We start from the raw sequence: 26231 nt of genomic DNA, 5'->3' as shown, positions 1-26231 counted from the left end.
ATTCCCATAAATACCTTTTATAAATGCTTATTGACTTCTCCAGCACCAGACTTAATGAGTATGGCTCATCAGTGGTGGTGGTTGTGGGGAGAGGGATGACTTTCTGTTACATGAAACAAAGTTTCAGTCTCTCTTCCATGAGTGCGAATATAGGGCAATGGGGCACTGAGTACTGGCACTATTTTCCACAGGCAATGTCAGCTGATCTCACTCCTAAGGGTCACAAGGACATAGACAACACAGCTGCTACTAGCAACCCAAACCCACCCTGGAACACGTGCCACTAGCCTTTTTACTGCAATGATGCCAGCCAAAGTCATCACAAAGTAGTGTGGGGAAGTGCCCACCCACAGAGGAAGAAATAACTCAGCCTCACCTAGAAACCTTCAGGAGGATTACAGAATATCTCCATGAAAGTTTCATCAAGATTTACCAGAAGGATAAAAGGGACATCCCTATGCACGTAAATAGAGTGCTATGCATCCCCCACCCCCTTGCCTAGCCAAATGGGGGAATGAAAAACAGATACCAACTCCACCTCTATTTGTTGTACCTCTACCTTTTCTCATACAAATAAAACAATGAAAAGTCAATACCTCTGTCTTGTTAACTTGGGGATGGGCCAGGCACCAGCTATAAATTTAAACACTGTAAGGAAAAATAGATGCACACTTACCCGAGTTTCCTTCCCTTTCCCCAGGATCATCCATGCTCTTCTGACAGGACTGATTAAACTGTGGCAGTCTCAAAGAGATCCTGGCTCACAGCATGGCTGGTGTCCCTTGTCACTTCTCGCTGTTTATGGCAGGGGTCTCTGTCTTGGGCTCCTCCAAGGTATCCATAGTGGTCTGCAGAGTGCTGGTGTGGCTGGCATGGAGCTCCTTGTAGAAGTGGCAGGTCTCTGACGAAGCACCAGATCTATCGTTGCGCTCCCTGGCCTTGTGGTATCCCTGTAGAAGTTCCTTTGCTTTCATGCAGCACTGCTGCTGATCCCTGGTGTACCCCTTTACTTGCATCCCCCCTGTAATCTGCTCAGAGATGTCCATGTTTCTACGGCTGATCCATAACTGTGCTTGCACAGCCTTTTCTCCCTACTGACCCAGGAGATCCAATATTTCCTGTCTACTAGAGGCAGGAGCACATCTAGTACATGGAGCCAACATAGTTGGTTGGGCAGTTGCAAATACCAAGGGTGAACTCCTAAGTTTGCTTGCCAAGCTGGGCAATCAGGAAAAGGCATTTCAAAAACATGAGTGGGAAGTTAAAAAGGGAGGGGAAAGGTGGCTTCCAGACTCTGTTACCCCTGGATAGTGGAGTTTATCCGAATGGTCACTGCTGCAGAGAATGCTGCTACAGGACTGTTAGGGTCACTGCATGTGTCCACACACACCCTCTGTCAACCTCAGTAGGTCGACCATGGCTTGATGCTATTCAAAGACATGGTTTTACTGCAGCACTCTAGTGGGACACTTACATCAGACAAATTTGAACGTAGAAACATGCACAAATAGGTCGACACAAGGCAGCTTATGTCGAGCTGACTTTGTAGTGTAGACCAGGCCTATGTCTCTTGCAGAACTGAGTATCTTTTGCCAGTTTAATCATCAGGTTTGCCATGTTTTTGTTGAACATATATTTACTGTTCATGTGTATTGGCCAATTTCCTAACTTATATAACTTGCACTTCTTCATGGATTTTTTTCCCCCACTCTTAAGTGTCCTAGAACATTTATTCACATTATAAACCAAAAACCATCAGCATATCAACTCAAAAACAGAAAGTGTTTTTAGGTCAAGAATACAACATGCTCAAGTGGCTGGGGCAGGGGATTGGGAGTCAGGGGACTTGGATTCTAGTTCTCTCTCTGCTACTGGCTGACTAATACTTTGGATCCTGGATGGGCTGCCGTCAGTTAAGTCCAAAAAGGAACCTTAACTGTTCAGTTTCAACATGGTGAAAATGTCTGCAGCTAAGCCCTGACAATAGGGATTTACAATGGAAACGATGACAAAAAAAATAATCAAATGGTGTAAACAGCACCATTATAGTACACAGCAATACTTGCTGTTGATGGTTAAAGCAGATAACAAGAAGGGAAAGCTCTCACCACTAGTTAACCAAGGGAAGCTGTGAGCAAGTACTGCTTACCCAACCTGAATGGTGTAGGGGGAGCCTTCCTTCTGTTTATAGCAGAGAAGGGGGAGCTGTACACCTCACTCCCCATTATTTTAACCACCCGCTTACTGGCTACATGTATGAAAGTAAAGAGAAAATTAAACAAACATGATTAAGAGAAAATACCTGGTAAAATGAAAGAGATTTTCAGTTAATATCTAATGAGGAACGCTTAACTGCTTTAAACATTACTAAGAAGCAAGCACACTAAGTATATTTATACCAAAAACAGTTGGAGATGTGAGCTGTTTGCCTGGGAAAACCATCTTCAAAGTAGCAACTGTTTTCCCAGCTGTGAATACCCTTTTCCTGGGAAATATCTTCATACCATTACATAAATAATTTTCAAAGGAATGTAAAATTATTCAGACTAATCTACGCAAAGCAGTATTTCAGACAGGTTTTTTTTGGGGGGTTTTTTTTGTTGCACTTTCTTGGACTTGTCTGTTTATAAAAGGCTTAATATTCTTTATAAAAACTTTAGTGTCAATGAGACCTTGCACTTTTAATAAATAAATGTACTGTGAATTAATTTAGCAAAAGAATTTAGAAGGTTTTTTTAAAAAAATAACCCTCACTTTCTCTCTCTCAGAGCATCTGGATTGCTCCACTACTTTTTTTCTCCCAAACAAAAAAAAAATAAGTTCAAAATGAGAGGAAGACAATATTAAAGCATACACTACAGGATCGAGAGTGGTAGCTGATGACTAAGTGAATGAAGGAAGAGTTGGAACTACTATCCCTATACAGCAATGCTTCTAAAGGTTTTACATGTGAGCAGATATGTAGCCATCTATCAGTATCCTGGCAATAGGAACCTCACCTTGCACCATCTGACTTGTAGTTATTTCTTTCTGTAACAAGCCATAGAAGGGGAAACACTTGTTTTAAAGATTACAAGATAAGCCTCATATTAGAGGGGATAGAATAGCTGAATACGAGAATTTTAGATGATTTGCAAACAAATTAATTAAGCTGTCACAATGTTTTTTAGTATGAATTAGTGAAGTGACAAAGGACTGAATACACTCTGACAGAGTACCCTCACACTGAAAGTATAACCTTAATTGTCTGTCTTAGATTCATTAAACATGTTCATTACTCTGCCACTGGTATTCTGCCACTGGTAACCCAGGGTACCTGGTCACTGACAGAATTTTAGACACCACCACACAGGTAACTTTTCAGCCATCCACCAATATCATGCCTAACAGTTTTATTTCACAGCTCAATGAATATAACTTTATACATGGATCTTTCAATCATTATACTGGAAATAGTAACATTAAACAAAACATGGTGGGTTGGTTTTTTTGTTTGTTTGTTTTTTTTTGTTATTGTGCTGCTATTTAATAGAAATAACTCTCCACTGGCCTTTGCCAGGAACTTCCTCAGGAACTTGAAAATAAAAATGTTTTCCTTACTGATTTTGTCCCTTTCCATTTTGGAAATAGATTTCTCACTGTTTGGTCACCTGCATGCTATTCCACTGATTAAAGGGATACCACTACTTGTTTATTCTTCATTGTTTATATTTCCCATATGGAATCTTGAAAATAAAATTCCTTTCCCACTGACTTATCCTTATTTGGGGAATATGTTGATTCCTCCTTCCCCATCCATTTGCAGTGCAGATGGCAACAACTCCCTTCTGTTTACTAAGAACCCGATCAGATTATAACAGTGTTATGATGGGACAAATCTGGGGCCCTACTGTAACATATAGTGTCCCTTTACCTACTTGGAGAAGAATTTGGATTTTAAAACGACTGACATCTCTTACTCAAGTCTGACAAAAGGTTATGATGTTTTCTAGACTAAAATGGGGGCAGCATGAATATGACTTTTTAATCAGATCTTAATTTAAATTTTGAGCGTTGAGTGACGATTGATTATTTCCTGCCAAATTTCACCTGCTTCTATTGGACCCTATGAATCTGCAAAGAATGTTGGAGAATCATTGTCTTCGCCATCATTAAACTCAAAAGATTAATACATACTTTGGATACAGCAAGGTCTCTCTTAATAGAACTATAAGATCCATCAGAGACCACAAAGTCAAATCTCTAAAGTTTCATACCTGCACAATCTAAGTGCCATAGTGTTGCTTTAGAACCTGTTCTTGCAGTGGTGTGCTGAGGCAGCAAAGAATGAAAGTGTGTGTGTGGAGGGGGGGAAAAGGGAGAATCCATAAACAGAAGCAACACCTGGATAATTGAAAACAAGCACTTCAAATGCCCCTGACAGAAATATGGCTGGAATAGGAAACAGTACTGTGGGAAGAATGGCAAAGCCAATGGAAGCCACAGGATGCTAAACAGTATCAAAATCAAACTAATTATACATTGAAGATGAAGAGATAAAAGAACCAGACCTGACAAATTACAAACACTCAAGGAGATATCTGTAATAATAAATTTTGGCTAGCTCTGAATGTCCAAGCTCGAAAGATGGTTCCTTTCCTCTTCCTCTGTCCAAGCCACTGGTAATATTTTTAACAAAGTACTAGAAAGGTCAAAAACCATTTTCCAAAACTTTATTTTCTTACGTTGAAATGAATGCTCTTCCCTGAAAAGCATTAGGGCCCATGTAATCTCCTTGATGAACCTCTGCAGCATTCAAAACTAAGGAATGAAATTCTTTTGTTTGCTTTTGAAGAGCAACTCGATTTCATAAGCAAGGAGGTATGGCTGATTTCTCTTTCTAAGTCTTCATAACAACTACACAGATTTGGGCAAATCACTTTTCATGATAAGCAACTATACATATTTATGTTAGAAGTGGTACAGTCACCCCTACAGAAACTGACAAAAGACCACTGTGACAATTTGGGAAATCTGTATATGTACAGCTTATGAATTCTACTTTGATTTTATGAACTGTCTGTACCCTTATGTCTTATAACTGTCTTTACTGTGTACTGCTGCCTGCACCTTGTGCCAGCTGATCCCAAAACCGAAAGGCAGAAAAAATTTCACACTGAGCCTATACAGGCTCACCTCAAGTGATGCAATCAGTTGAGGTCCCATTATCCCCCCCCCAGGTAAATTGCCAATCCAGAATCCCTCAGTGAGAAATTCAAAAAAAAGCTAGTAGTCTAGTGGCTACTACAAGGGGAGAGTCAGTGGGGTGGGACTGTATCAGTGGTGTAGGACTGTTGTCACCACCTGCCTCAACAACACATCATCAAATAATCAAGTTCAACAACTTCAACAAGGAAAGAACAGCCCAGCCCAGCCCACTGCGGTGATCAAAGCAGCATTACACCTATGTGTGTCATGTGCCTGCGCTGGCCAGGCCGGCTGCTGACACTGACGCAGCATGCACTCACTGCCCTCCCTGCCCATTGAGTCACATGATCTGCAGCCAAGCCAGTGGCGGCAGCCAGCAAGTAACATGGCTGATTCTGAACTTCCGGTTGGAACCGCTGTCAGGCAAGTAGCGGCGAACTCCCGCAAAACACACAAAAACCAGTGAGGCACAAAGCAGGGGGAAGAAATTCAGAGGACTCTGTAAAAACCACAAATTTCTGTGTAGTTCTTGCTTTTGTGGTAACCCACAAGTCCGTCTTTGAAAGAGATTGTCTTTACGGGTTATTAACTAGTAAACAGACTTGGCCCAGACAGAACAACAAGACAGCTGAAGGCTGGAGGAAGCCAGTGTTTTCCAAGTTCTCGGCAAGAACCTGGTTTTGGAGTGTAGAAAATCCTCAAAGAGCAGAAAAAAGAAAACAGGTGTCAGCAAAGCCCTTTAAGAGCACAAAGATTAGGAACTTGGGGAGAAGGCTTAGAGAGATACATACAAAGCTTAGCCAGAAGAGAGAAACAGAGAAATGAATCTTGTTCATCTATGAGACTAGCCAAGGAACAAGGAAACTGGAGACACAAGAGAGAAAGACTCCATGAGTCAGATGAGAAGCTATGTGCAGGGGAGGGGAGGATCCTAGATTCCTTGGAAGGCTCTGAACTAAGCCCAGAGAACACTCTAGAGTCATGACGAAATGCAGGCAGGGAAATGCATATAGAGGTTTTTTTATTCTTATCTGGATCTATATATCTTTTGTGCCATATAAAATAAAGAGAAATTGTGTTTAGAAACCCTCATAAAACATGTGTGTCCATTTGCTTCACTATCAGATGCCCCTGAAGAGGTGAACTGCAAACCCAAGTGCCAAAAAGAATAGAGCTCTGGGAAAGGGTGTGCATAAACTACCAGGAAGACTGGTGGGGGGGTCAACACTTGCTACAGGAGAATTGGACAGCCAGACCATGGGCCCCCCTTTCTGGGAAGGTGTAAGAGATGGATAGCTTGTGTCCAGGGAGTGTGCTAGAGAGACCAAGGGGAAAGACTGTGCTCCAGCCAACTCTGTCCAAGGAAAGCTTAGGGGAACACTGGTCTAATGATTTGGGACCTAAACACAGCAGCCTGATGAGTGTCCAGCCAGGGGAGCTCTTCCAGGGCTTTGTGAGACAACCACTTTTCTCAAGAGTTAAGAGCAAGTTAAAGATCTCTAGTGAGTGCCTTGAGATCCTTAAGTTGTATGAAACTGAGGGAAAGTAAGGACGTGAAGAAAGGGAAAGGTGAAAAGAAAGAAGAGAAGGGAAGGTGAGAGAAAACTGTAATGTCTTCCTAGAACAATACATGACAAACTACCACTTTTGATTTGTTAATAGCGTGCTACAAGAACTAATTTTTAATATTAAAAAATAAGGGAAAAGCAGCTGTGTAAGTGCTGTTAAAAACCATGCCTGAATTTAAATTTAGGGGATGGGTTAAATCATATTGCCCCCTTTTGCTAACACCACAGCTGCCAAATATGGCTCCACTGATCATTATGAGGGCATACTCCCCAAGATTTTCAAAAGTGACTAGCTATTTTGGGTGCCCAATTTGAAACACCTTTGCTGGGAATGAGAGATGGATATGTGTACTTATGTGATATTATCCTGCCTATCTGCAGAAAGGCAAATCAAAGGAGATTGTGAGCTGGAAACCAACAAAAAATGAAATAATGGCAAAGATAAAATACTCTTATAGAGAATGCCAAGCGTCTATGGGGAAACAATTAATTGGGGGATATCTGTGCCCTGACGCCAAGTAGCTCTTCCCAGGTCAAACCTAGGATCAAAGGAGATTCTAAACCCTTAAAGATGTTGGCCTAGAGAAGAAGAGGGGTGGGGTGTGTTGTCAACAGCTGTCCAGGGGAGACACTGACAAGAGACACAGAGAAAGAGAAACCTGGGAATTGCAGCGAGCAGGCTTTCCCCCACAGTCTGGAGATGGAAGTAACTGGGCTGAATGTAATTTACAAAAATCTCCAAGGAAAGATTAAGGTTTAATTAAGAGGAAGTAGCTGTATAAACCTTTAATGTTTTTATCCTTTGCTCTGCATGCCATGTATCCTTGGGTGAATAAATAATACTATGGTTTGAAGAAGTTGGTTTTGAGTCACTTTAATTAGTCATTGTCACAGGCTCCTGGAGGAACAGTGGCTTACTGCTGCCAAATCCAGTTGGGCCCGTCATGTTTATGACAATTGGGAAATGGGATTTGCAACCCAGAGAGTTAGACTAGCAGTGGCAGAACCACATGATTCCACCCAGAGAGGCACAAAGGTAGTGAAACCTGTCCCCAAAGGTGTTCATTTTAGAGTGACTAAAAGGAGTCTAAAAGCACTGCTCGCCCTGTAATTGACAGTCTGAAAGAGGCCTGATTTTCAAAAAGTGTTGAGCACACCTCTCTTGAGAATCTAAGATTTCTCAAATTGGGCATGCAGAAATTGAGGCAGGCAAAATCAACAGTAACTTTTGAAAATCCTGCCGACTCTGTGTATTTATATAAAAAGAGAAACATTCATGGTAAGTGATTTGTGAGTGATCTGGCACTCTGCAGTAACTGCCACAGAATATACAAATACTTGCTATAGAAATCTAGGCATTTTGCACATGTATAATGGATTAGCCATCCTTCCTCTCTGCTTGCCTGATCCATCCTAGTGAACAAGTGGGGAAAGGACACACATGATTGATAACATGAGCATTGCATGTTGCATCAACTAACTTAAAGCTGGCATATTAAACTGAAATCCTTATTTCAGTAGACTGAAATTTATCTGTATCAGAGAGCTTAAAAAAGCTAATTGTGAGGAAAGGGCGCTTTTAAATATGAGTGTCAACCTGGAATGCACAACTTAAAATCCATTTTCCCCTATGTCTATTATTTCTATATTATGTGAATATAGACAATGACAGAGAATGGCAGAATGACAATTTCAAAGTAAAAACAGTTTTAAAATATGGTTATATTGATCAATTACCAAAAAAATAAATGACTTGTAAAGTTCATGTTCAGGTAAATTAAAAACAATAGGTAAATGCATGGCATTTACTGCTAAATATTTTAATAAAATGGTAACATGATAAACTGTTAGTAAAAAACACAGGACTGAACAAGAGTAAACACATTATTATTTACCTCCACTACAGAAATGCAAAGTCATTTAGAACTTTGTAGTTCTAAGAACATTTATGAAAACATTTATATTGGACTTGAACTGCTTGTTACCATTTAATGTAAAAAGAGGAAACAAGTAGATGAAAATCAATAAAACACAAAGATTACTCTGAAAAGTAAACAGAATGCTTTACTCTTATGCTAGTAAGTACTTTTGGAACAAATGTCATGAAAGAATGATCAATGTAATACTAAATCCAGTCACTTAAGACACATTTTAACTTGCCCTCCTGCAGCTCTACACCAAAATCAAATAGAGATTTACATTTTCCACTTTGCAGCCTGAAAATGTTCTGCTGGAATAGCTAAAAGTAAATCATGGGTAGTGACTTAATGAACCAATGAAACCTCTCCCGTGTCAAAGGTAGTGTATTATTCATCTGTTAGCTTTAAAAGACTAAAGTATCTTTTGTCTTTTTTCATCTCATACAAGATTCTTTATAAGAACCTAGGAAGAAATTGTACCCTATCTGTACCTTTCTGCTTCAAGAATGCAAAAAATTACATTTACACTTTGAATCAAAGTTACTACATTAAAAGACAGTCACTCTTCATTAGGCTTTATTCAGTGCTCTTTTGGAATTCTTGATGATCCCTCCTTTACCAACATTTAGCAATTCAGCTCTTTATTTTAAAGCAACACTAGATTTAAATTCAGATACAACTATATCCAACAATCCACCTATGTATGAAAATCTTGCATACCAACAGACTAAATGATTTAGTAGGTCTTTCCCCATTGTCCATTTCTATAAGGAGTTAAAAAAAATGCTAGGTTTTTTTTGGAAAGAACATACCTAAACAAAGTAAACCTCCAAGAAAAAAACCGGCGTGCAAATATAAAAGACAAACACAGTAAAAATGAGATTCCAGGAAAACACCAAGAAAAGAACATTTCTAAGTTGTAAAACAAAAAAATCACTGACAACACACTTTTAAATATATAACATAACAGTCATAGAAAATTTGGCCTAGAATTAGTTCTTACGGCCAGAGAATTCACTGTCTTGTTTGATGGCATTTTAAAAAAACAGGAAGATAATATCCTTTAACAGTTTCTAATTCAGAATGTCAAAAAAAATGAGTTAACAGATTCATACATTAAGACCAGAAAAGACCAGTATAGTAGCTTTACCTCATATTTGCTACTAAACTTTGCATACCATCTGACAACATTTGCTGAGCAAAGGTATTACTTGAGAATAACCATCATAACGAAAGTGGTAACTCCCCAAAAATAAAGCCAGTAAACAATTCACAAAAATATTCATTAGCCATTTTTGAAGCAAAGTGTTAAGATGTATCTCACATTTGTTACTCTCAAAAGTAATTTCAAACACAGTAAAAATGTGGTTTACTAACTTATGCTTTCTCAGCATCAGCAGTTACAGTTTATAATGCTGATGCCAAAAAATAGCTTGGCACAGACCTTATATGGTGCTCCATAAAACTAACACTGCGTACATATCTAAGCAACCCACTAACTCCTGTAATTCTCATGACCGTTATGCTTAATGATGTTCTTAGATAGCATTCAAGGATACTGTTCTTTAATAAATATTTCCCTCCATCCACAGTGCAACCAGCAGACACTAACTTTTGTATCTCAACAATAAATCAGACAAGACATCAAACAGTCCAGAACGGCTCTACATTGTGAAGGTTTATAACAGTGATATTCAGACTGAGGCTCATGAGTCTCCTATGGCTCTTTGCAGCACGATATTAAACACTGTATGATTTAATTATTAACCAATCTAAGTTATCATACAATCAGGATGCTTTTACTATGTTATTAGCCAACTGTAGTTGATAAAATAATAATACTTGGTCAGTCATTTTGCTGTGAGAAATAAATAGAGAGATTTTTTAAATGAAACAATGAATTCACACTACTATAGCTCTTTTGGGTAATGTCGATTGCTAATTTGGCTCCTGAACCACTGAAGTCTGAGCATCACTGGTTTATAAGGTCTGTTTGGAGGAGAGGGGGTTGTTTTACATGATGCTAGCTGTGCAGACAGACTATAGATAGTTAAAATTCTATTAAATTGCCTTTAGCATTTTCCCTTTAATCACACACAATCAATTTTTTGCCTGTAAAGTTAATTCCATCCAGCTCTGGAGTTACTTTCCTGTTCATTCTACAGGGTGTTTGAAGGAGGTTAAGGATCCTCCTAGATCCCTATAACACTTTTGGGATTATGTGGTGTGAAGACAGAGAAGGAGGATTGTCTCTTCATAATCAAAGATCAAGTTTAATTGAAACTATGACCCCCTTTCTGACCTATAAATTCTACACTCCCTAATTTTGCTTTCAAGGGGATCCCACAAAAGGGAGCAGACTCCTCACTGTCTACCTGGAGGCAGATCAATTGACTTAAATCTGCAAGGACTTCACAACTTTTCTTAGATGGTTTCTAGAAAAATAGATCTTCACTATAAACAAGGAGACCGCTAGGATTCAACCTTATGAGCACAATACTATAACCTCTGTGCTGCAGCAGCTGTATTCAGACGAGCTGAAGACATTTATTTACAAATGAAGAAACTCTCTTAAAATACTTGTCCCACTTGCTAACTGAGCATAAATAAAAACTGGCCAAAGATCAACATCCCCTAGTTTTACTGGATAATTTCAAGTGCGCTATATGTCTAACTGTAAATGATGACAAGGAGGAGTCAGATCAATGCTACCTAAAACCCTGACCTTTAAGCATGTGCACAGGTGTCTGCAGGATCAGAATTTAAGACTTCAAGAGTTCCTGAGGAAAGGCAGGAATGTTTTTTCCTATTCTCTCATCTACAATATTAATACACTTCACATCTGTGTAGTTAAGCTTTTTAATTGATCTCTGGTCATTTGATAGGCAGGATCTGAACGCTTTTACATAGATTTTCAGATCTATATTTGAATATTTCATTCACATAAGGCACCTAACTGCAGAGACAATGAGCACTAATTGATAAGGGTAAGAACTTGAACTTTGATGCCAGTTCTTAAAGTGCCACCAAAGCCATTAATTAGATTTTACTTCATTACACTTGAAGTATTGCTTCTCCTCATAATAGCTGAATAGAAATGCCATGTTGATATACCATTCCTGCCAAACAATTCTGTAATTCTGCTTTTGCAAGAAATGATGTGCAGTAATAAGCTAAAGACAAGAGATTCCAGAGAGTAGGGGGTTCTTTCACTGGAATATGTTATGCTGTTAATTTCAGTTCCTTTAAAATTAATTTGGAAGTGCTCTATAATGTGAAGAGGGTGCTGACACCTTCTGGTCAAGTAAAGTACAAGTTTCCATGACTGTATTGAGCACAAATACTACAACATGATTTTCTAAACAAATATTTCTAATTTTTCCAAAATATGGTATCTAGGTGCTCACAAATGTGTGTAGTCTTAGGCTATGCCTATCTTGCGATCCAATGTTATTTTGGGGGAAATCACAGTCACTTGGCTCCCATTTCACCTTCAGACACTATCTGACATCTTTCATATTATAAACACTCCACACAGACAGTGATCACATACTTAAACCACTGTTACACTCTTTAAAAACATACGTGCCTGGAAATCAGCTGCCCTCAGATCCATTTATGTTTCAACTTTGTTTCACCATGGATGCATCATGGACTCAATCTAATAATGCAGTCAGATCTCGTACTGTACCTCTATTTCTGTAGTGTTGGGAGTACCAACATACCAGTAAATTAAACAGATATATTCTTGGGAACTTACCTTCAGGTTTTGTTTCTTTTTCTTCGGTTCAGTTTCATGGACTAGTTGTTCCTTTTCTGCCACATGCCGCTTTAATTTTTTCCTCCTTTTTTCTCCCTTCATTTCTATGTTTTTCTTACTCTTTTCTACTCTGAAATAGAGCAATTGAAACACATTTGCTGATATTTTTAAAACATAAGCATTTCTTATGTAATTAGAAGATAACCAACAACCTTTCCTTTGTCGAAGACAAACAGGAGCTATACAGACATAGCATATCTGTTACACTGATAAGAAAATGATTTGTGCTCATCATACCACTTTGATTTCAGCTGCAAGCAAATATACAAAGGGGTACAATTTCAATCTATTTTTCAAGGATTTTCAACTTATTCATTATGAATGCAATAAGATAGAGGTTATGTCTACACTACAGCAGCACAGGTGCACCAATACAACTGCACTGCTGTTGCACTTCTGGTGAAGACGGTCTAAGCTGACAGGAGAGAGCTCTCCTGTGAACTTAGTAACTCCAGCTCTCCCTCCAACATAGCACTATCCTCACCGCTGCTTAGGTCAGTATAACTTACGTTGCTCAGGAGTATGGATTATTCACACCCCTGAATGACTTAAGTTATACTGAAGTAATTTGTAGTGTAGACATAGCCTAAGACACTATAAATAAGAATGCTATTCTCCTGCTGAAAACCCAGGGTCTGGAATGACCTCTGCCCTTCAGAACTCAGTACTAGGGGTGACACTTTGATCTTCCTCCAGCTAAGCAAGCATGTGTGAAGTAGGAGATACAGTAGGCAGTTTCATACCTCTTACAAGGAGGAAGAAAGGCATGAAGCATAGGCTCCCTCTTTCACTGAGTAAGTTTTTTCTAGTGCCGTCTGCTGAGGCTGCAGGAGAGGAGTCTACTGTTAATGCCATTTGGAGAAGCATAATGTTCTACACAGGGTAGGTTCAGAATCTGTTCAACTTGCAATTTAAAAATTTTAAGTTTAAAAGATAAAACAAAATTCAAGGAAGTTATGGTAGAAAAATGTCTTGAACTTTCCAGGAAAAAAAAGGCTTAGCAAAATATCACTTTCTATTACTTATGTCATCTTTCTCTTCTCCAGTTTATTTCCCATGCTCCCCAAATACCAGACTTTCTTCTGTCCCATCTTCTTACCCTTTGCCCTGGAATGGCATATCTGACTAATTTTCTCACTCTTTTCTAATTCCCATCTCAAAAATGCATCTCCAAATACTTAATGCTGCTGCAAAACAGTCAAATCCTCCTCTCTAAATCTCTCATCTTCTTTCCAAAAAGGAGGTCATTTTATCCCCCTTCACTTCTATAATTGTTATCTATATGTTATATTTTAACCTACAATTTTATTTACACATGTAAGCAGTAACTGCCTAAAAAGGACTTCATGATCCTTTTGTCCAAATGCTACAGCAAAATTAGTTGACAGATACACAGAGATACGTATCAGCTACAAGTCAGTCTGAGCTAATTAATGTACAATACTGGAAAAAACACTGTGGAGTTAATCCAAATTTTTACCCCAAATCCATTTGTGAAAGACATTGCATCACAATGCATTGCATCAAAATGGCAGTAAATTGTGGAAGTCAAATCACAGAAGAAAGGAGAATAGAATATAGAATTTTAACATTTTTTTAAACATCTGCCACCCAGCCAGCCCTACATCAGTCAGGAATATTATTTACTATATTTGGAATTGTTTGGTCAAACTTCATATTAGGCAAAGTGTTGAATGTGCAATTAAGTTGGCTCCAGTTAGGACTGGGTATTTTGAAAAGTACAAAATATGATAATTAATAAGTAACAACAATTGGATATGTAGCGGTAGGTCGAATTACTAGACTGGTGAACGTAATTGGGTTTTTATGTAAAAAACTGCAAGTTTTTCCAGTTTGGATGATGTGAGAGGGAAAAGTTTGTTTAAATACAGAATTATATTGTATGTATTTTGCATTGAACTTCATACAGCTTGTGGAAGGTGGAGAGAGGGTCCAAGATAGCCCTGGATCTGAAGCCAGACAGGCACTTGTCAGGTCCTCAAGAATTGCTCTAACTTACATTTTGCTACAACCACCCCATGATGCATTCACTGTAGCTGAGACTAACTAGAACCCAGAGGCATTTCAGCCACATCATCAACCTGAAACACACAAGGGCTATGAAGAAAGATAGAGATGCTGGATAGCTCTAGGCCACTTAGGAAATACACAGCCTTTCTGACAGCCTTTCCACTAAGAGGTTCTATCAGTTCTGCACCAATTTCTGTGTAGAATAGCATTTCAAAAAGTTACAGACCTGTAAATCTACAGAGAGATTTATTTTGTGATCAAATGGCCACTCTTGAAAAATATTTACTGTAACTGGTTTCAACTTAATCTAGTATCAACTGTAACTTTAATACAATGAACTGCCAACTTTATTTTGTGGTCAGCAGAGTGGCATGAATAGACAATATCCAACCACCCTCAAATGGTCAACTTCTACAGTAATTATTAATGATTTTAATTACATCATGCTTATCAGTCACTTGTTTGTGATGAAGGCTGCTATGTATACTATGAAGTACCTTTATGGTGAGCATGCACTGGAAAGAGTGTGAGAGAAAGTTTACAGTTGTATGGTATTTTGTCACAGATTGAGCAGCAAAACCTACTTGCAACAGGATAGAGTTTAAACTGTTACTCATATGGTTACTTTCAGTACATAGGCAATAAGAGCTGTTGTCACCATATCAGAACGTACCAGTACTGAGTGTGTATCAATTACAATACTTCAGGTTTTTTGCACTGACACCGCTAGTCTCATTCTCTCTGCATCTGTGCTGGACCCCAGTATACCAGCACTGCTCACCTCCCATCCCACCGCGTATTCTAACCAGGGCCTGAGGTGTAATCAGCATATGCAACCGCGGGGGGACGGAATAATTCGCTCTTCCGAAATACCACACAATCCCCCGGATGCTATTGGAGCCGAGCTGGGTTAGGAGCTGCGCATCACTGGGGCCGCCCGCCAACCCCCAACCCTCTGCTCCTCCGGCACCGACTCAAGGCAGAGAGAGCCTCCTGCAGAGCTGTGGCACTACCCGGAGCTAGGGGGCCGCCGCACCGTTATCGGAAACACAGGGGAGTCAGGGCCCAGTACGGCTCACTCTGAGCACCCCTACCCCACTACACCCCCATGAGGTGCCCCTCGCCCTCACGTCACCGGCACTGCCGCCCAGGGGAAGGGATCCCCTCCCTCAGCCAGGGATGTCGGGGAACCACCCATGCTGCCCGCTCAGGGCGTGGGGAGCAGGACGCAATCTGAGTTGAGGGAGCAGCCGAGGAGGCTCCCGTCCAGCGAACGCTCCCCGGGCCCCCAGGCGGGGAGCTCTGCCTCACGCCTCTCCTCAGGGAGGAACCCAAGGGCGTTCTCTCTCTCTCTCCCCCGCCCCCCGTGGGCCTTCTGCGAGAGGTGGGGGTAGGAGCCGCCGCCCCCCGACACCTACTGGGGCTCCCCCAGTTACCCCACCACGCACCTCTCGGCTCACCTCCGGCGCGCCCCACCAACACATTTAACTAAGCCCCTCGCTTGGCGCTGCAGGCCGCTCCTTCTCGTTCATTGGCTCCCGAAGGCCAGCGAGGGAGCCTGGTTGGATTTCGCGGTGTCAATCACGACAGTGGCCAGTAGAAATCCACGTTTGCCTTAAATCCGCCTCTCGCCCCGGACGTGCGCGCATGGGCGCTCCGAGAGGCCGGCCGGCGTGTGTGGGGCGCACTGTGTTGACGTCATCGCCGTGCGCCGAGGCGGGACTCAGAGCCGGACGCGCCTCAGGGACCTGTCTCCGCCCAGCGATTGAGATCAGCAGCGCGGCGCTCTCTGTGCCCCGCCTCCGCCCCGGCCGGTCCTTCCCAAACCGCGGGCCGTAGAGCTGCCCTGGGGTGGAATGCTGCTGCCGAGGCCAGAGTGTGTCCAGCGCGCGCCCCCTGCTGGCACCCCAGTGACACGTGCCTCTGGGCTCAGGCTGCTGCTGTTCCAGAGGCTGGAGCAGTGTTTCCCAACCTTTTTAGCGCAAGGGCCGCAAATATCATTTTTACAACCCAGAAGGGTCACCAGTCTGTTAACTCATAAAAAAGGTATGGATGGACCCAGGCGGAGCGCTTTGCTGGGCTCCCTACTACAGCCAGGGGGAGGGGAGCGCTGATCTTCTGTCCCCTTGGGTGCAACAAAGAGCCCGCACCCCTCATGTAGCCCCCGGCAATGCGCTCCGCCTGGGTCCTTAGGCATCGGCTCCCTTCTGCAGCTACCGGGAGGGGAGTGGCAGGCCACTTTTGGCCCCTGGGCCACAGGTTAGAAACCACTGGGCTAGAGCCTCTGCACTTCCACTAGGTGAACGAGGGAAAAGTGACTGCGTTCAGTGCCTTGGGAAATATATAGAAGATGCTGGCTGGACAATGGCTGGTTTAGCTTCTCTCCGGCGGAGACCAGTGCCAAAGAACAGCAAGTTGCCCTTAATAGGCTTAGGGACAAGCTCTGTGTAGGTGGAACGCTGGTCTCTCTCACCAATAGAAGGTGGTCCCATAAAATCTATTACCTCACCTACCTTGTCTCTTCTGAGAGGCTTAGACATGTTTACTTGTGCACCCCTGCTTGCTAGTGTGCCAATCTTAATCAGCCTGCAGATCTGCCCTGTGTCTGGGAAGCAGACAGAGTTCACTGAGAGGCCATATTTTGTATGGTCTAGTATCTGCTGCCACCTGGTAAATGATAAAAGTACTGCAGTATTTACCTTTCTCCTGAACTTAAGGCACATGGTCGTCCATCATATAGGAAGCTCCAAGTTTACAATCCACATATGGACACTGATGCATTTTCATCCATGAAACACAGACTCCCTCATGACCAGTGAACATGGAGATGTGAAATTACCTGTTAAATAATTTCGACTCATTTTTAATCTGTAGATTGTAGTAATTGACATTTGAAACCTTTGCAGGATTGGTAAATTTTGATTAGCCACACAGGGAACAGAAACAGATTCTGTGGCCTGAACACATAATTCTTAGAATACCAATGCAAATACTTGTTTACACATTTTTGCTTTCCACAGATATTCTTCACTATTTATTTATTCACCAATATTTTCTGTTTCCACAATCATTCCTAGCAGGACGCTCATTTGCTAGAATAATATAAAACAATACCAAAAGGAATATGCATTTGTTTTCACATTTGAATGAATGGTCAAAGAAAACTTTTCACCATAGTATAGTGTATGTATAGGAAATAGAAAAATACAAGCTGAGCCCTCCATGGGTCATAAGAGTATAATATAGTAGAAATACACCAGGGTGTCATATTCTAGAGCTGTAATTCAAGCCTTTTTAAATCCATATCCTAGATTCGAGTAGCAAACCTAGAGTGTTTTCAAATCCTACAACAACAAATGTTTCATAATGTGTCCTATTCTGACATCCTGTGGTTAAATGGGGTATTACAGACACAATGAAATCACTTCCAATTTAAGGAGTTAGTTGTTTAACTTAGTTCCAACATGGAAGCAGTTTCTCTGTTTGTGAGACTGGCTGCCCTAGAGAAGTTTGTAAGGGAAATGGGGGAGGAAGAGAATTTTACATTTGTTACTTTTAAGCCTGAATGATCAAAGCCACTTTAAAAACAGATTATGGAGGAATGGGAGCAACTCTCTAAATTAAGGTTGTAGCAGGATTTGTTTAAAGCCAACTTTTAAAAGTGATCTAAAATCCCTAGGTAGAGGGCCTTGAAAATTGCTCTACCATCTAAAGACCCAGGGTTATTTATAGTGCAAATCTGAAGGTCATTTGGTTAAAGGGGGTCTAAGGTACAGTTCTCCCTCAGAGAATTGTGCACACCACACCCATCCCTATCAAAAGCTACCATTTTCTCTATCCACCACAGTGCAACTCAGGAGTGGGTCCATACTGCTACCTGGTGATCACATTGGAGAAAAAGGCTGAAAGAGGAGTAAAATACTACAATCTCCCTGACCACCCCCTCAGAACAGAGTGGACATGGTAAGGTGATAACACTTGGACTACACCACTACATTTCCTGGTTTTAAACACTTGTTTTTTTCTTGTAACACCTACATTCTTGTGAAGGACCTTAATTAAAATCATAGTCTAAGAGGGATACAATAAGTACAGAAGACAGTACCTACAGTGTTAGCTGTCTATTAATAGAAGCAATTGTGTGTGAACACACTAGACATCCCTTTTATACCTCACTGCTTCCTCTAGAGCAAAAGACAATTTTTCAAACAGATAATCCATTATTCCAGTTATTGGTTCAAAAATTTATGCTGTGAACCTGCCCTTGTCACATGCTAAGCAAGATTGAGCATGAACTCATTGTAGCTAGTGGTGATTCCGTAGATAGCAATGGGCTTCCATTAGTTCTAAACCAATACTCCAGCACAATAGCAGGAGGTCACACATTGTTAGTAGAGAGGTCAGGACCTCAATTTCATGTCTCATTGGAACAAGGCCACTTGGTATCACATTTAAATGTGTGGCCTACTTAGAGTCCAGTTCAGGTAGTTATATTCTTTATTAACAGAGCCCCTCCACTTCATGTGGAACACTAATTTTCAATTCCTACAATACACTGTTGTATATTGTTTAAAAAAGTCACAAAGCAGACTAAGTTCAAAATCTTTAACAAGCTACTTGGACTTTGCTTTTTCACTACTTATACACAAATTATGCCACTTTCAAATGAAAAGCTACTTATATACAGTGCTCTACCCAGCTGTTACAGGAAAAAAGGGTACAAAGATTAGCAACACATTCCACATCCCCTCACCCTCAGCAAACAAATCAATATCCCACCCTGAGCACACCCCACTTTCCTCTTACACTAAGCAATAGAAGATTGAGCTTTGTAGCACATCCTGAAGGTGAACATAGTCAGATTTCTAACCACGGGAAAAGTGAGTTTCAGAAACATGTTATGCTGGAGCTCTCCCACCTCTGCTGAGCAGCTTCCCTGAGGGAGGCCCTGTAACAGTCAGTGGCAGATGCCTGAGCTAACTTCCTCTGTGGAGTCACTGGACACGACACCTTGCAGCTACAATAGATGGATCAGGTGACACGTTAAACTGTTTAGTGTTAACTACAATTGGTTTCCCAAGGGATTTAAGATGTATATTGCATTAGTGCAGGCTTGGAAGTGTAGTATTAGTACTGAGTGTAGTTTTGTTCACTGACTTCAGTGTTTCCTTTTGCTATGTGCATACAGACTTTTCCTTACTCCTTGGTGTTACAGTAAGAAAATGCTTGCTATTCTATTCAGACTTGAGGTTTTCCAAATACAGCGTAGGCATTAAGACCACCTTCAAAGAGGAAATTTATTGGAAATTGAGATTAAGATAAATAATTTAGTTTATTTGCACTGTAGAAAATATATACATGTTTTAGGCAATACAATTACATTAGTTTAAAGGAGATGCATCTGGTCCAGCCATGACTGCCTCAGGTCATCAGCATCTGAAAGAACACAACACATTAGATTTAGGCTAGAGTCCTGAGGTGATCAACTCTAACAAGGAAGTCTAAATAGCTATTACTTTAGTTCAGCCATGACAAAGACCATTTCAACACTTATGATGCAGCAACATGCACTAGTCACCCAATATTGAGTTCCTACATCTTTATCATGTCAAGTGCTGGACTGAGTCAACTACTAGTGCACTGTAATAAGTGGAAATGAGAACTGTATATTTACACACTATGCAAGGATTGTTTTGCCACTGCAGCAATTAACCATGTCTTGGGGTGTAGGGGGACAGGCATATAACAGTCCATGTATTGCTCAGATGTCAACTAGCAACTATAATAAAGTTTAGAAAGGAGCTCCAATAGCAATTCTACATCTGTACACAGGGTTTTATTTTATGTCATTTTGGTTTGCTAATCTCACAATCAAACTTCAGTTTATACCTGTTATGCTGAGGATGCCAGTTAGACGACATCTTGTTTGATCCTGTTAGTCTGAAGTTGGATTCAGATGCTCTCATTATAGCTGCATATCTACAAGGAAATAGAACCATGCTGAACACTTGTTTATTCCACCACCAATCACACATCCTTTCACTTCCAGATTTGTGCAGAACTGGTCACCCAACTGTTCTAGAATCCTATTGCATGGAGCAAGGAAGGTAGCTGTTCCTAGAAGAGACACGTTACTCCATTAGAAAGGACTCAGGTTTAAACTCATGGTTTCCTACTACAGTAACACTTGGATACTAAAGGACTTGGTGCCTTAGAAGTCAGAAATTCAGTAAAAGTTGGTGAGCCTTTTGTATCAGACTACTAAGAGTCAGTCTTCTTTTTCCTTCCAAATGTGTTCTCAAATTGCTCCCAGAAGTTAACCCTTTAGTCCTGCAAGGGCATTATGATTAAAAAAGCAAAATACATCAGTGAAATAGCTGATCAACTGTGCCCTCCCAGAGGGATAGCAGCTGCAATAATTTGAGAGAACTCATTTATCTGCAAGTTGCAGAGATAATGGTATCTTTTCCCATTGGCTCTGGCAGTTGCTTGTCTACCTCAGCCTGCGTTTCCTGCACCATGAAATTTAACATCCTTACCCTGCTTTGGAGATGGAGCGACCTTTGCAATCATGATCCAGAGGATGCCGATGTTTTATACAGAAGTTTCCATGGCATTGGTTACAAACAAGCTTCATCATCTCTTTCCTTTTGCACCCTTCCTTTAAGCACTTGTTTGTAAAAATCTAACATAGAACAGTTGCGTTAGTTCAAGTAGCAAGTACTTCCACACATTTGCAGTTTTCTAGTCTACTAGCAAAATCGTGCCCAAACCTCTCCTTTCACAAATTAGATTAACCTGAAACCAAGAGCACAATTTGAGGGAATAATAGGATTGCTCTAACTCCTCAAATGCAGAGTTAATCTATTCTCTGATTACTACACTATGATTATACTTTGCCCAGAGCAGAAGTGACAGTCTCTGGTCCTGGCAATAATATCTAATTAGCACTTGCTAAAGTCAGAGATACGAAGCTGTTTTGGGTATTGATTAAGCCTTATAGCTAGGACATCTGTTCAAACCCAACTGGTCAGGAGAGGCAAATGAACATAGATAATCAATTTGCTGATCTGCAATTTAGATTGTTCTCTACCTACTAATAATTGGGATACTGCTCACATCATTATCAGCAAAGTCAGGCAAAGAATTAAAGTGAGCTTAAGTATCTTCTCAGAGCCTTCCAGAAGAAGTTTGAGGCCTAGTGTCAGGGTAGTTAAGTGAAGCTTGCACTGCTGCTTCCTGTGTCATACTGTTCAGTTAGAAGGCCTGTCTCTGTAAGCATCAATTTAGATTTCAAAGGGAGTTTCCTTACCCTCTGTTTCTGCTGAGCAGAATCATATTTGCAGTCCCTGTCCATGTGTGCTCCAACTACCATGTCTGGCATCTCTCCCCTTCTCACTGGGATGGGAGTATTACATAAGGGACATACTGGAACCTGCACATCCTGAAGACAGTGAAATCAAATGAGAAATGGGACAAAGCAATATTTCAAAAGAAACGAGACTCAACTCAGATTTCCCTCCCTTGCCTTTGAAAAGGGAGAAAAATTTTTGGATCGAATGACCCTCCATTTCTATAGCAATTTCTCTTCAGAACCTCCAGCACATCCACTTCAGCAGTGCTGGATTCCTCATTTCCAGTTATTATAGGAAGCCCATGCCAACATCATTGTAATTAGAGCTAGCCAGCTACAGTTAAAAGCAAACTAGATGGGATTTAAGATCATATGATTTCTTCCCTATTCCTAAATGGGAAAGTGCTTTCGTTGCATTTCCCAGGTGTGGTGTACAACTGGTTCTAGAACCACAAGCAACTGCAACAAGAGAATACAGAAGAAAGTTTGAAGACAGCACAAGAACAGCACATTTGTTAATTGCATTAGATGAGTTTCGTAAAATCAAGTCAGATTCTGAGCCTAGATAAGCTGACATGTTTATTTCAAATAAGGCTGTACCTATTTTGTCCAGTAATTTTATATTGCTAGAAAGCAAATTTGAATGCTGTCTTGGTGTCCCAAATTCCAGTTTTCATACTGACCCATATTATAGCCCAATGTTATTACTAATCAATCTTGTTTTTCCATCAGTCAGGTGTTCTGTTTGATGTTCACTGCCATATTTTTTTTAAATCAAGTTGAAAATCTTAGAGAAAGTTGAAGGTTCAAGTGAGTTGACAGCCACTGCACTGCTGAGTATGTAAGGCACTGCATCTGCACTCTTTATGGGAGCCCAGTTTAAGTGCAGCATGGAATCAGATTTGCTACAGCTTAGAGAAGTTTACCATTTGAACTTTTAAATTCAGCTGTAAACTAAACCCACGTAGGCTGGGCCTCCTGCTTGCAGTAAAGCACACTACAAGGAACTTCTATTCAGGTCTCAAAGTTGGCTTTCATCACAGCTAGAGGATTCCTTAAGTGCAAGCATTTGGAATTACCATTAGATACTTACCTTCTTATATGAAGAGGTGCATTTGTGTTGGTCATATGTGATGTGATCTTTACAGAAAACTTCCTTACATGCATCACATTCTAAAGGAAGGAAATCTGTAAGAAGCAGATAACATTTTAGGACTTGCAGGCACATATGGGGAAGATGTAATCCTTTACCTTTGAAAGGGGTTACTAAAACAGTCATTGTGAGTAAATTCCTCATGCATTAAGTAGGCAATACCCAGGCAGGCAGTCTTGAATGCTGAGTAACCAGACATCTTCACATGGAACTAGTTTACGCCATTCCAAGAGGTATATTTTACTGAGCAACATGGAAAAGAGAAGCTTCTCTCAATTTGAAATTACTAGGGTATCCTCACTTCTGCCTTTTAATACACTAATTACTTGCAATAAAGTGTTAAACCACTCATACAGAGGGACAAACAGCCCTGTGTCCTCTCAGCTGCTAACAGTTCAGGGGACATATTAGTCAGAGACAATAAGAAACTAAGAAACCCAGGTCTCAAGTCACAGCACATTTGCTTTAGCTCACTTTATTATACCCAAATACCAGAGTCTCCCGGCTGTCAGATGCAGGACTCAGATGGATAGAAGTGTAGCTTTCGCATCGGTTCTTCAGGTATCTTTAATGAATAGCTGATCTACATCCGATGAAGTGGGTTTCTGCCCACAAAAGCTTATGCCCAAATAAATTTGTTAGTCTTTAAGGTGCCACAGAACTCTCACTGATTTGATCTATATATAGTAACTGGAGTCATTGCATTACATCAAGGAATCTGGATCTTTTGACAGGCATGTTGTCTACCTGTCTTGCCAGAGTCCAGAATGAGGTGCTTCTCTGTATTCTAGGGTTTCATTGATGATTGGAGGTTTGTTTCAGCTCTGGTTGTAATTCTAGACATCTCAGATGCAGACTGACAGATTGCTGCAATAGTTTAGTGTAAGACAGTTTGTATAGAGTAGAGCTACATGCTTATTTAGCTCCTCTCTTCTCCAAGATCTGTACTAGCTCTTAACAGTTCATTTCAAGTCTTGGCCACAATGAAGACCATTTCTTCCTGTACTACTATTACAGAGATCAGATGTGATGAGTCTAACAGTCCTCTAGGCCTTGGGATAGCAGACAGGATTTTCTGAGTGTATTACTGATGTGTGACTAGACTATCTTAGTCCTATAAAATGCACCCTTCTCTGGTTTCAAGTCCTGGCAGTGAAAACAAATGCACTACACTCTTCAGGGATCTCACTCTCATACTTCCAGTCAGGTCCCACAAGAAGGGGGAAGCCATAAATGCCAACTTTATGTCAGGGCACCACTGCTAGTCAGAACCAAATCCAGACTTGCATTCAACAAGTCACCTCAGCTTCTGGAGCATCCCTTGTCTGATCGTTAGCTTTGCATGAACCAAATTATCAACCAGACCAAAGCTTTTATTTTAGTTCACTACATTCTATGAACTATAACCAGTAGTTGCAGTCAAAGTGCTTCTTACCCAACTGTTTGCAAGTTGTTTCTGAACAATGCTTGCCCAAGTCTGGAAACTCCATTATAAGAAGGCTAGCAGATCCCCTAAGCTCCTTGGCTGCTGCACTGAGTCACCTTCAAAAACGAAGCTCTGGGTTAATTTACTGCAGTATCTGCCTACCCCCACCTCAGCCCCAGGAAGCAAAGCATACGGCAAGGGTGAGGTTTAGATCTTAGAAAGAACTGGATGAAGGTGTTCGGCCAAAGGGAGTTTGCAGCCAGCTCGAGCGCTGCAGACCGAGGGTGAGGCGAGCACTCCCCACCTCCCACGCCCAGCGACCCACAACGAGACATCAGTCAGGAGGAAGCACAGTGAGGAAAGACCAAGTCACCATCTCCGCCCCAGGACGTCTGGCAAGTAAGAGAGAAGCCCAGCGGGAAGGGAGCCAGAGGGTGCCTGGAGCAGGCAAGCCGCAGGCTCCTGAGGGCGAGTGGGCAGCGAGAATGAGCAGCCCCCGCCTAAACCGTTTGTCTCTCTCCGCCCGGGGCAGCACCGCGGTGGGGGGGATCACAGCTGCCATTAAAGCCCTTCTCCGCAACGGGCCACAGGCTGCCCGGCAAGAGGCCAGGGAATGGGGGCAACTCTCAGCCCCCGCGCAGACGGAGGCCATAGCCAGGCTCAGCCCCAAGAGAAGGAGAGGCCCAGACAGCGGAGCCCGTCAGCGCCCAGCCCACAGCGCTGACAAGAACAGGCGCCCCGTGCCGTTCGCACAGCGCCACGAGCACTCACCGCACGCGCCAACCCCGTCTCCGCTCCTGCTGTCGCCGGCCGGCACCTAGGCAGGTCCCCCCAGGCTGCCGGGCCCTTTATCCCGCCCTCTCGCCCAGTCACGCTCCGCTCGGCCAATCCCGTCTCTGCCGAGTCATGCCTGGTGCGGGCGGTTACTGATGACATAAGAACATCCCGAACCAATCACAGTTCTCCCTGGGCGCGTTCCGCAGATCTACATCGGCACGCGGCCAATCAATGGTCCGCATCTATGCTGAGTCAGGGGGCAAAGGGCGGGCTCGTGCGGCACTTCGGAGGTGACTGTGCAGGGCTGTGTTTTTTCTAGAAGAGCCTGGACTAGACCAAGGCCCCAAGAGCCCTAGAACGGGTATCTTAGGGGTAGGTCCCTACAGATCGTGGGGGAGTAGATCAGGTCTCTTTCCCTCCTCCCCCCGAGGAAATGGTAGCTCACTATTAGGGCCCTACCCAGTTCATGGTCCATTTTTGTACATTTCACAGTCTTGCATGTAAAAAAATCTTGAATTTCATGGTTTCAAATATTTAAATCTTAAATGTCATGGTGTTGTAACAAAGCATGAATATGTATTTTTAAATGGCAACATGTAAACATGTAAAGCCCTTAAGACTCAGCATTTCTCAAACGAGGGGTCCTGACCCCAAAGGGAGTTGCAAGGGTATGGTAGCGGGTGTTGCGATATTGCCACCCTTATTTCTGTGCTGCCTTCAGAACTGGGCGATTGGAGAGAGGCAGCTCCCCTCCCTACAATAGCCTTGCAACCCTCTTTTGGGTCAGGATTCCAAGTTTGAGAAACACTTTACACTGTTGTGTGCTTTTACCCTATATTATAGGGTAAAAGCATGCAAAAGACCAGCTTTCATGGTCCGTGATGCATTTTTCACAGCCATGAATTTGGTAGGGCCCTACTCGTAATGCTGGGGAGGAGGGGGGAGGTAGGGATCAAGACAAATACATCATTTTCCCCCTCAGGATCTCCAGGCTGT

At 41.7% G+C, this 26231-nt stretch overlaps 2 protein-coding genes across 7 annotated transcripts in view; both read right to left on the bottom strand.

Moving 5' to 3' along the window:
• CUNH7orf50 (chromosome unknown C7orf50 homolog) overlaps positions 1-16104 on the bottom strand; it is a 177079-nt gene extending 160975 nt beyond the window's left edge. The window contains exons 1-2 of one of the 4 annotated variants that reach the window (XM_067550894.1): positions 15974-16104; positions 12435-12564 (exon numbers count right to left, since the gene is read on the bottom strand). In XM_067550894.1, the coding sequence (XP_067406995.1) occupies positions 12435-12536 (102 nt within the window). In that variant the 5' untranslated portion in view covers positions 12537-12564; positions 15974-16104. Of the gene's footprint in view, positions 1-12434; positions 12565-13237; positions 13319-15973 lie in introns of those variants that run through there. The other 3 variants (XM_067550895.1, XM_067550890.1, XM_067550891.1) reach the window with 3 other exon arrangements.
• A 2744-nt stretch (positions 16105-18848) lies between these two features.
• ZFAND2A (zinc finger AN1-type containing 2A) lies at positions 18849-25354 on the bottom strand. 3 transcript variants are annotated; one of them, XM_067550885.1, is made up of 7 exons: positions 25230-25334; positions 24468-24574; positions 22973-23067; positions 21838-21969; positions 21065-21210; positions 20415-20504; positions 18849-19961 (listed from the first exon to the last, which is right to left on the bottom strand). In XM_067550885.1, the coding sequence occupies exons 2-7, from the start codon at positions 24520-24522 to the stop codon at positions 19955-19957; spliced, it is 525 nt and encodes a 174-aa protein (XP_067406986.1). In that variant the 5' UTR covers positions 24523-24574; positions 25230-25334; the 3' UTR covers positions 18849-19954. The 3 variants fall into 3 exon arrangements, with proteins under 3 accessions (XP_067406986.1, XP_067406985.1, XP_067406987.1); XM_067550884.1 differs by lacking the exon at positions 18849-19961 and having other exon boundaries at positions 20357-20504; positions 25230-25346; XM_067550886.1 differs by lacking the exon at positions 18849-19961 and having other exon boundaries at positions 20503-20642; positions 25230-25354.
• Positions 25355-26231: the final 877 nt, after the last annotated feature.

This window comes from Emydura macquarii, unplaced genomic scaffold, assembly GCF_026122565.2.
Source record: "Emydura macquarii macquarii isolate MOO-44397 ecotype Brisbane River unplaced genomic scaffold, CSIRO-AGI_Emac_v2 contig_1348, whole genome shotgun sequence".
Taxonomy (NCBI): Eukaryota; Metazoa; Chordata; order Testudines; family Chelidae; genus Emydura; species Emydura macquarii.
This window is presented reverse-complemented; position numbering and strand designations above follow the sequence as displayed.

What these genes read in the sequence shown, in the direction of transcription:
- ZFAND2A (XM_067550884.1), bottom strand. Translation starts at nt 24,522, where the DNA reads ATGGAGTTTCCAGACTTGGGCAAGCATTGTTCAGAAACAACTTGCAAA. An exon ending in AACAACTTGCAAACAGTTGG is followed by an intron (nt 23,068 to 24,467) that starts GTAAGAAGCACT and finishes TGCTTCTTACAG; the next exon opens with ATTTCCTTCCTTTAGAATGT. An exon ending in CGCTCCATCTCCAAAGCAGG is followed by an intron (nt 20,505 to 21,064) that starts GTAAGGATGTTA and finishes ATTTCCTTGTAG; the next exon opens with ATATGCAGCTATAATGAGAG.